The sequence below is a fragment of the Heliangelus exortis genome, chromosome 1 (assembly GCF_036169615.1).
Source record: "Heliangelus exortis chromosome 1, bHelExo1.hap1, whole genome shotgun sequence".
Classification (NCBI taxonomy): Eukaryota; Metazoa; Chordata; class Aves; order Apodiformes; family Trochilidae; genus Heliangelus; species Heliangelus exortis.
The window spans coordinates 171,263,789-171,275,008 of NC_092422.1; the positions used below are offsets into that span (position 1 = coordinate 171,263,789).

General features: G+C 39.7%; 1 protein-coding gene across 2 annotated transcripts in view; it reads right to left on the reverse strand.

Moving 5' to 3' along the window:
• SAMTOR (S-adenosylmethionine sensor upstream of mTORC1) overlaps positions 1-10,911 on the reverse strand; it is a 33,055-nt gene extending 22,144 nt beyond the window's left edge. The window contains exon 1 of one of the 2 annotated variants that reach the window (XM_071733646.1): positions 10,666-10,911. In XM_071733646.1, the coding sequence (XP_071589747.1) occupies positions 10,666-10,840 (175 nt within the window). In that variant the 5' untranslated portion in view covers positions 10,841-10,911. Of the gene's footprint in view, positions 1-10,118; positions 10,293-10,665 lie in introns of those variants that run through there. The other variant, XM_071733647.1, reaches the window with a different exon arrangement.
• Positions 10,912-11,220: the final 309 nt, after the last annotated feature.

Genomic DNA, 11,220 nt, shown 5'->3' on the forward strand with positions numbered 1-11,220 from the left:
AAAGCCTGAAAGTAGCTTACAGTACGACTTGTCCTTCTCATATCATTAAGATTTTTGTTTTTAACCCACTTACAGCAATTTCTTTGATATCTTTGTTTTTATAAGCAGTAATAACAGGTTTTGGCAGTGGTAAGCCTTCCCTCTACTCCTTCAAGTGTACAAAGCAGTAGCAATTCCTCTCCTGATCTTCACTAAAAGCAAGACTGTGTATGATGGACAAGTAGACAGTTGCATACATAGAAGATATAAACCAGTCATCCACTTTACTCCCTATTTTAGTTTGGTGTAGGGATGTCACACCAATTTTTTCTTTAAAAATAAACATCTAGTACACTTGTGCAATCATCAAAATGAGCCATGTTTAAAGTTAGGTGTTTGTATTTCCTTGTGTGAGATGTCAGATGAGATGGAAGGGAATAGAGATGTCTTAGTTTTAGCAAAACAGGGAAACTACGCAAGAAATAGCATATTCTGCTTGCAATTCAACAAGCATATGAGAAAGTTATTAGGACAAAAGAAAAAAAAATCATTATATTTGAGTGGTATCCTTCATTATTTCCCAAATGATCCAAGTTCAGAGATATGCTTTGTAAGAAAAGCCTCTCCTGTGTTTGCCAACTGACCACACTAGAGCAGAGAAACAAACAAGAGGCAGTTTCTGCCAAAACGTGAGGATCACTTTTCCATTTTCCATTCTCTACTGATGAAAGAGAGCATGAAATGGTATAGACACTATCCTACCAGCAAAGGGGACAAAACAAGCACAGGTCTCAAGAGTCTTTCTTGTGTGAAAGTGCAAACCTACACAGCACCCAGCCAGAAAGCACAAAGCCAAGCTCCAACTGTATTCCCAAACCAAATGAATTCTGGTGCAATTTAGACAAAAGTCTTACAGTTTCTCTGCCATAATACTCTGAAACTTACTGCATGCTTCAAAAAACTGAAATGTTTTAATGACAAGCAGTTGCTAAAGTTTTGGTTGAAGAATACACAGCTAATTAGTAAGGAAAAAAGTGAGGGAAAACTTACTGAGGTGTTCTATTTGGTGTACACACCAAACAGAAAATCCTGAGTTTAATACTGTTCTTCTAGTACATTAGTTCATTTGATCCATTCTTAAGCAATCATTCTATTTCCCAATACCAGTTTTCCTTAAAACTTATTAAGATAGTAACAGCTTCCTGGCACTAAGCTGACAAAAAAATAAAATGAAATTATACACACTATTAGGAGAGACACGCAGAACAAAAGTGAAAAACTCATCACAAAGTAATTCTATCACCATTCCCACATCAACTCAATTCTGTCTGCACTTCCATCCAGTTTGTTTTCATCTACCAGTACAGCAGGTCTAGAGATACAGAAAATGGCAACATGGGGCAGACACAGCACAGCTTCTGTGTGGAGGAACACCTAAACAGAAGCAAGAAAAAGACAAATGAAAGCTGGAGAGGACAGACTTCCTCAAGATCAGAAGTTGCACAGGAAATGTAAATATGGAACAACATCTGATTGTTCTAAGAGTAGGAGACATTCAGGAAAAGCATGAAAGGGAAGCTTCAAAGCAACAACAACAACAACAACAAAAAATCATGGAAAGACAGAATGGTAAACAAGCAGGCAGTGAAAACACCAGCAGCACTTACCATGTTCCTGTCTAAGCAGGAAATGCTGTTGACCCACTGTCAATACTGGGTTTGATACAACGCCCATTTGTCTGCCCTTTCATAAGCCCCAAAACAACCAGAGATAAGAGTTTTCTTAAGGCACTTGTATGACTGTGCAGAGACTTTCAAAGCAAGAAGGCCATTTGAGCAAGGACCACGGTAGTGAGTTGCTCTAGGGAGGGGTTGGGTTTTTTTACCCCATTATTCTCCAGAGTGAGCTTTGAGAAAGCACAAAGACCTTCTTTTTACAGAAGACTTTCAAATAGATGTTACAGGAACTTTAATTCTAGAACCGTGTTCCAAGATTGAGATTTTGAGGTAGTGACTACAACAGGTCTTGCAGTATCCGATTCCAAATTGATACCAACGACACAGCAGAGCTATGTACTGAATTTTTCAAACAATGCATTATAATCCACGTGCAAATACTGTATTAACTCTAGTGGAGTTAAGCATTTATTTATGAATTTATGTTTGTGAAACCAAACAGGCAGTAAAATACGCCGGAATATGCACAAAACTAATGGTTACTAGAGAAATAACAAAGTCCTCTGTTAAGTAATCAATAGTGCTGTAAATTAAACAGCAGTTTGTGGTAGGCTAATCTTAAGGAATAACAAAAAATGAGTCTTGCATCTTCGATTACATTTAAAATTAAGATTAGATTTTGTGCATTAAACTTCTCATCTCACACGCTCATGACCATGCCATAATATAGAGTTTAAGGGTACTCAACACTTTTATTACTATGTACTTGGAGATCACCTTCATGTGATTTAAAAACTGTTTTCAGCACTGACTCTTCAAAAAGCTTCTAACGCCTCAGATCTCCACACCAATGACTCAGTTACACAAACATCTGGCTAAAAAGTGTGAACTGGCAAGACTGGCTCACAACAGGAGTTTCACACACCTCTCAAATCACTACTGTGACATTATTTTTAAATTACTTAATGTTTGCTCTTCTGTCTGTCCAGGATTGCCTAGAAAATAAATTACCTACTCTTCACCTTGAAGACAAACTATTACTTTAAAACCAAAAAGCCCTAAGCTCATCTCTTTCTATCAATTCTGTCAGTAAACAAATGACTGATAAACTTCAGGTGCTTCACAAGACTTTTCTAATACAAAAAAACCCAAAACCAACAACAACAACAAAAAAACCAAACAAAAAACCCAGTACTATTTACCTACAGATGAGTCCCTTTAAATAATTTCCACCCACATTAATATTGCCCATAGAATATCTAAATCACACCCCCAAACTCACCCATAGAATAATCAGCAGTTACTAAATCCTGTGACACAGGGAACAGGTCAGGCATGTAGAAGTTATTTTTAAATTATCCTAATTACAAGATAGACTTAATTGTGGGCAACAGCAGTAGAGACCTAAGGTTAGTTGAAAGTTTCGACAACAGAAAACATTTTTAATAACAAAGGAAGAAACATTCAAGCTCAGTAAGCACTCCATTCCACATTTATTTACAGGAGGCTCAAAGGTGCCAAGCATAGGGTGAGCAGGTTTGCCATTCATTGTGGGACCATCCCATCACTAGAACTCCTATTTCCACAAGCTGGTTCTGTTTGTTGTTTTTTCAAAAAAAACCCTCAAAAACCAGCTTTGCTCCATCCTAGGTTTCGTCTTTTATTTTTAAGACATTTCTTTATAGAGTGTTAAATGGAGATGCCATTTAAGGCATGATTATGAACTTAATAGAAAAAGAATTAGTAAATTCTTCTTCATCAAAACATAGCAATTGCTATTTTAACAAAACATAGCCCTTGGTATGCAATAGAAGCAGTTTTGCTAAAGGCAGTATTTTTCATTTTAGAATGGAACAAACTGATCTAAGTAATCCTGTTTTATCAAGCAATAAAATAATTAAATCAGAGTTAAATGTACTATCTGCACCCACGAGACAAGTTTTGTAATTAATATTTTCCTTAATTCCCTCTGTGTTCTTCAGAAAAACACTGCAGTCATCTGACCATCTCAGAACCAAGTAAAAGGAACTTTATTCATGACTGAACAAGACCTGGCATCCCAAAATTTAACTGACAACTTGAACTTCAGAGAGATGCAATGTAGCTTTAGATCTGAAGCAACAACACCCTCCCCTAAGAAACAGTTTTTTAAGACTTAAGGAAAACTGGAATTAGAACAGCCATTATTTCCTTTTGGAAAACTGCAATTTTCTGAATCAAAGGAAAAGATTAAAAAAAAAACAAACCCAAACACAGGTTTGAATTCTTGGCTAGTTATGTGCCCATAAAAATTGGTAATGTAAAATCCAGATTCAATCCACCACCTCTTTTTCAACCACTCTTGGTGGTGCTGGTAGAAGAGAAAATAAACTCAATACATTGTGTGACCCCAGAAGACAAACAAAAGCGACATGTTCATATTTGTACAACAGCATTAATAAAACTCTTTAAATTGCACATGGTTGAAACTAAAACTCTCTTCACAATTAACCAGTGTCCATGGCAATGCAAGATCACTTCAGGTGACAGGCTGCTGCCCATCACAATGCCTAGCAAGACTTTGAGCTTCCCTTATTACTGCTGATGACAATGCACTGTGGGAATGAAACAAATCCATCTCATTTTTAGCCTTTTAAGACCACCTCTCACTTACTGTTGAAAATAGCTGACTAGTTTCTACAACATGTTGAGCAGTAAATGGGAAAAGGAAACCTATGCTGTATGCTAGACTAAAGCTGAAATCAAATTCCTCTGAATATCTGATAAAATTTCCTCCTTAACAGTGACCTGTCAGTTGAAATTAAGCTGTAGTACAAAATGCCCTTATACTATGGGCAATAATTAATAGAATAAATTACACGAGGAACAGCAACTTCAATGTATACAAGACAAACTACAAACTTGTTGACCATCTGTGTTACCAAGTATTTTGGTGAAAGACATCAGGTATTTTTGGCCTCACTGTTTCCCAGTTTTACATGTCTAAATACAGAACATAAACTTCAACTTGGACAAAGTTCAAGTAGTCAGAACTAATATTTTTCTTTTCTTGTCTGACTAGTGTTTGCTTAACATTTCTTAGGATTTAAAGTTGGACCAGATGATCCTTGAGGTCCCTTCCAACCTGGCATTTTATAATTGATGGAATTCTGTGATTTACCTGAAGTATTTCACAATAAAATTCTTTAAAAAGAAAAAAAAAAAGTGCAAGAATCTTACTTTATCTTAAGATCTCTGTTCTTCCCTTCCAGTCACATAGAGAGGATTCACTTGACCAAATGCAGATTTCTAGATCAGGCGAACTTTCAATCTGTATATTTACACTCAGGAGACCCATGAGGTAAAATCCATCTGCTAGTTAAAGCATCTATTTGGGGTCAGCTTATATCACTCTGAAGAATGATCTGTGTCACCAATCTGATATAAATCTCTGATGGCTGTCACACAAGCAGTGGGTAGACTTTTCCTGATAGTTAAAGCTGTTACTGCCCCCAGGTGTTGGTTCTACTCTATTGGAAATCATCACCCCTTTCTCCTCCAATACGATGCACCTCAACACCACCAGTGCAGAGATGAACACACTACAGGAACTACTGATTTGGGTGTATTTGTGCAAACAAAAGGGCATAAGTTGGAAGAAGCTGAGGCATAGTTACAGATTTCATTATGCTGACCCTGGAACAAGAACACCATCTTCCTCACCAAGGCAATAAAAAGCTGGGCAGGAGGTTACATATGTGTGTTAAGTGGATGCAAGTCTGGGGCCCACAAATTTTGAACACCCACTGATTGTGGCAGCTAAATTATACCAATAAATATATCTCCCAAGCTGTAAATATTATGGGATTTCTAATGAAAGTTGCACTGCTGAACTATGGTGTGCAAAAAATAGAGGCACTTGTATCTTAATGCCCATGTTGATAAAATATAATCAATTGAAATTTTCATGAAATGACATAGCTCCTATCACTTGAAAATTTAACAGCATTGCAAAATGGCTCCCTCTTCCAAGAAATGAATCCAAGTAGAGAAAGATGAATTGAGCTCTTGAAAACTTAGGTTTATTTCTACAGTAAACTGATTTTATTATGTAGAGTCCAGTGACAAAGTTTCCCTGTCCTGTGAAAAATGCCACAATTTTGAAATGTTTCCTGTTTCACATCAGGAAGAACTTAAGCTCTCTCAAGGTTTTTCACAATAAACATAAGAGAGGAAGAGACCATAAAGCAACAGACTTCAGAAGGACACTTCTCACATGAATGTTTAAACCACTTATTTACTCAGGCTACTTACTATCATCAGGCAGGGCCCTGTAAATTCTTCCTTATTTTCTGGATTTGAATAACCTGCTCATAAAGTGATTATCCATCTATTTCAAGTTTCAATAAATCTTTCTTTTAAAGATTCAAACTACCTAGAAATGCTTCTATCAGTGTCTGTGCTGCAGTAACATCAAGACAGATACCAGTTTTGTGTGATTTAAGTCTGAACAGCCTTAGCAGCTGTACAGAAGGAAATACGAAATGTTTTAGTGAACACCCAGCAAAATAATTCCTAAAATACCTTTACGGATACATCAGCAATTTTTTTTACATTTGTACACAATAAAAGGTCTCCAGGGAGAAGTATAAGGTCCTGTAAATCATCCTTCCAGACTATGTTCAAGACCACCTACAACAGGGTTCAAGTGGCACAAAAAATGTTTACTTGATAAATACATCTCTGCATTATTACACAGGTAATAAACACCTCTGAGGAAAAAAAGGCTGTATCAGGGGAAGGGATTTTTTTATCACAGTAAAACTTCTATCTACTTGGCTGATACAATTGACTGAAAACAAATAAGTATCACATAGTAGATGTTCTATAGATCATATTTATTTTGGAGTGTTTTTTCTACAAAACACAATCTGCTTTTACAAGCCTATCTGTCAGGCTTGACAGATACCAGCATACATGCAATATATGCAACAGACATGCATGTATGCAGCTGACACATGCTCCAGCCTATGGATGTAGATGCCTAAAAGGCAGAGGAAAATCCTGTAAAATTTTGCATTACCTGTGGTACCAGGCAACAGAACTAAGAGCAGACTTAACCAAAAATAGCTCTTCCCCATTTGTAACAGGCTAGTAAAAGTGTAGAGTCTCACGAAAAAAAAAATCTGTAATTTCTAGGTGCTTGTGTCAAGCATGAAGAACTCTGAAGTTTTTTGTGACTAAATGAGCTCAAAATCTGTTTCAGCATTTGGATTTTACCTTGATGTGTAAGGTAATTAAAATTAAACTAACCCATTTGGACATGAAACAGAAGTAAAACTTCAGAAAAACATGAGTCTTATGATAACGACATACACTCCTAAATGCATATGATGCACTTCAGTGTTTTGTTCTCACTTAAAAGTCTTCTTCACACAGACAAAGTTTATAGGCTAACTTGAGGAATGTTGTGCATTTTTAAGAAGCACTGGACAGGTTTTATCTGTTTCTATCACTGCCTTAAAGAACTCTGAAACAATGCATTAATGACTACCTAATTTAGTTGACATTCACTCAGTGTGGACAAAACCCAACCACTTTAATTAAAAAACTTTTTCAACACTAAAAACCCCACACTCACTTTTTAAACTTAATTTAACCATTTAAAAACATATGGCATATAATACTACTGTAGGATCCACATTATAAAAAAAACAGGATCATACAATTGCAAAATACCAAATCAGTCACGGCATTTATAACTACATGTCTCTCTTCTTTATTTACTAATTAACAACTATGACATTAAAAAGGGAAGGGAAGGACTCAAAAAAGGGGGAAAAAGATATAAATATTCCCCTAGAAGTCATACTAGTTAGTAGTATTCAAAAAAAAGGAAAAGGTAAGAACTACTCATGCAGTAAAAAAGTTAAAATTGTTGAAGAAAAAATGCTTTTCAATGCAAACTTTAAATAATTTAATAATAATTATATTATAATATAATAATAATTTAAACTGAACCGTTTTGAACATAGCAAATGCTTGTCACATGGGGACATGCTCTGGAATGTGAGATTCTCAAGTCTGCTTTTAGAGGCATAGAGCCACAGTACAGAAGTACACACAAAATCCATCCACCATACTTATAAGTAAAAGTGATGCAACAGATGCAGAAATTAAAAAAGAAGCCAAGATTCAGCTTTGATGGATCTCAAGAATTAGTTTTACACCCAGAAAAAAAAAAAAAAAAAAAAAAAAAAAAAAATCAGACCACGTAATGCTGACAAAACTTTAGTAATTCCACAGTAACTGGAAAAAATTTGTTGTGATTAAGAAATACTGCTTTTGCATGCTGACAAGAACACAGCTTCTTCAAAAACATGTTAACTTGCAGTTTTGAAGCATATTGTCAGTTTTCCACTTCTGGGAAATGAAAGAAAATTATAACAATGGTGCCAGTTATAAGCAAGTCAGATAATACGCTGGCTTGCATTTTACAATTGCTGATTGAAACTCAAGGCTTGCTAACATCAGCAAGGCAAATGAATTCTCAAAGAAATCAGCTTATTAAACCAAGCCTGTATAACTTCTCTCAACAAGCATCTTGGTGTCTCAAGCAAGCATCTATTTTCCTTCAACACTTAGAAGACAGTAACTCAAGATCATATTTCAACACCAAAGGCTTTCTTATACTTATCCACCCTGTGCAACATAATCATAGAGCTTTCAGAAGGATAATCAACATGCTTCCCTCCTCTACTGACAAAATTAATATGCAGTTCTATTTTTAGTATCTACAGACAAAGAATCTAAGTTCATGCAACAGCAATTATAGTGCTGTTTGCTTATTTAGACAAAATGGAAACTAGCTTCACAGAACTATAGTAAATGTGAGAAGAGGCAGGAAAACAAAAGCAGAGCAAAAAAGGACAATGCAAGATTCTGGCATAGTACAGAGAGCTCTGTTTCTGCTTTACACTGAGGTAGGCACCATGGAGACAAGAGGTGTTCCCTGTGTAATAAGCCACAAGCATACAACCAAGGATGTATTTTTTTTACCTTTGCTTTTTCATACTCAAGTTATAATTAAATTCTTACTAAGAAATTACAGATCATCGATTGCCTTTTTTACTTCTCTTTACTAAATTGTTAATGATTTTGTCAGGGTAACTTAACTGCCTGTGTCTCTGAAAATCAGAAAACAAACAAACAAAACCCAAGAAAAGATCCTCCAGAGGTCAAGCACATACCAATATTAGAATTTCAGAATGAATTATAAAGGCATTTTGGAAGGAGGTTCTCAAGTCTGCTTTTAGAAGCATAGAGAAATTTAGTAAGACTCCAAACACAAAATTCTGAAGCTGAAACAACCTAATGTATGGAAGTACTATGACTATTAATCACTGGTAACCAGTAAAAATCACCTTCTATTCCATAAATAGGTAATAGATGGAGCTCTCATGTGATGAGCTGCTTGGGCTTTAACTCTCTCTAGGAAAATACATACAATACCACACTAACTTGCTCTTTGCTGAGGAGTAGGCATACATAGACTTCTACATAATTTAGGCTCTCATCTAAAAAAAATTCAGTTGTTGCAGAGATTGCTCACTTTTTTTTTTTTTCTTTTAAACTTAACAGTGCCAATGTTTGTCTGTCTTAACCTGCAGGCACTGTGAAATAAAAGTGAAATATGAGCTTCTCAAAGCTGGGTTCTTTTTGCTAAGATTTTACTGTTAGAATGTACAATGTTCTTCCACCTCAACGTCAGGAGAACATGGGAGAGCCTCCCTTCACTTCTGTCTTACCAAGACCAAAATAAACACTGACTCCTGATCACTGTCTACGTAGGTAGGTACTGGTGCCCAAATACCATGGACACACTCCCCCGGAGACTTCTGAAGTGCAGAAAGCAGAATGACCTTGTTACTTTAACAGAAGTGTCATACACAGACATTGAGCAGAAGAAAGAACCAGTGCCTACAACAGGAAGAGTTCCCATTTCATAAATATCTTTTCTTGATGTATGCTCCATGTCAGCAAAGAGCTGTGGACTGAGTGAATGGAAGTTTTCTTTTGTAACCCATCTCGTAAAGGATCAGACAGATCACTATAATCAACCTGAGGAGACTAAAAATGGCAGCAAACAAATTTCAGTTCTGACACTGTTCTGAAAGCATTTCTGGGAGGTTTTAAACATTCCAATACCACCCATAAGAATCTTGCATAAGGACATTAATAATGATGCCAAAGTAGATTTTTCAAGGATTCGGTGTAATTTATTTCATAAGAGCTTCTCCCCAAGTCTTGCTTAGCGCTCCAGCCTGAACTACTCCTCCACGTCTGAAAGACGGAAAGCACAAACAGTTCCCCGAGACCCGTTCCTCTGGAGCTAGGGACTGCCCAATGTCCCAGGGAGCGGTAACGCGGGGCACACGGCCCCATGCCCACACGGAGGTGGAGCAGACCTTTACCCGGGCGCACCTTTTCACTTCGCAGCATTATCCGTGCACACCAGTCCTCTTCTCCTCCATCCCACGGGAAAAGCTCTTAAGAGATGCGCCGTGAACCCTCATGAGCCAACAAGGCTCTGTCACCAAGAGCCCACGAAAAGCAGCAAAACCTCGCAGACCCCACCGGAGCTCCTCGGCGGAGCTGCGCCCCGGTCGTCCAGGGAGGAGCAGGAAGCGATGCCGGAGCTGCTCCCAGCCACCACCCCCAACCCCGTCCCCGACACACCCCCTTCGGCAGCGGTCCGCGGCCCAGCCGGTCCGCAGCGCCCCGGTAACGGCTGAGGGGATCGAGTCGCCCCGGACCCTCCCCCCCCCCGCCCCCAACCTGCTCAGGTACCCCGGGGAAGAGGGGGAGAGGGGGGGGGGGGGCAGCTCCCCTCCTCTCGCCGCGGCACAGCGGGTTCCCGGCGCCACACCGCCTCGAGCCTGGCTTCGGCACGGTACGGCTCCCGCCGTGAGGGTAGCGGGGCGGCCCGGCCTGGGCGGCGCGGAGAGGGCGGCCCCGTCCCCGCAGTTACCTTCCCGGTACTTCTTGCGCAGCCGCCGGTGGACGCTCTTGACTACCCCCGACAGTTTCTCCTGTTCCAGCTTCCGTTCCTGCTCCGGCGGCGGGGGGGGAGGTGCGGCGGCAGCAGCAGCAGGAGCAGCGGCGGCCCCGCCGGGCCGTGTCGGTGTCTGTGGAACGGCCTCCATGGCGGTACCGCTGCTCCGCCGCGCGCAGCCCAGCTGAGGGGGAGGTGTGAGCGGCGGGCGCTATGGCAGAGCGCGCATGCACGGGCGGCGGCTCCGCCCCTGCGGCATGCCGGGAGTTGTAGTCTTCGGCCACCTCCGGGCTGGGCCGGGTCGGGCCTCGCCGGTGGGGCTGATCACTGTCCGGGTGGGATCCCTCATCTGTGAGGGCAGCAGCGTTTAGGCTGCACCCCGGCCCGGGCACCCTGGAGGTGTGGGCTTGGTTATTTCCAGCAAAAACTTCCCCCAGCCTACGTCTGAAGAAGGGGACCCCGCGGTGTGTAATAAACTAGTGGGAGAAATGAGACGGAAAACACGTCCCGGGTACAGGGACAGGGGGACTT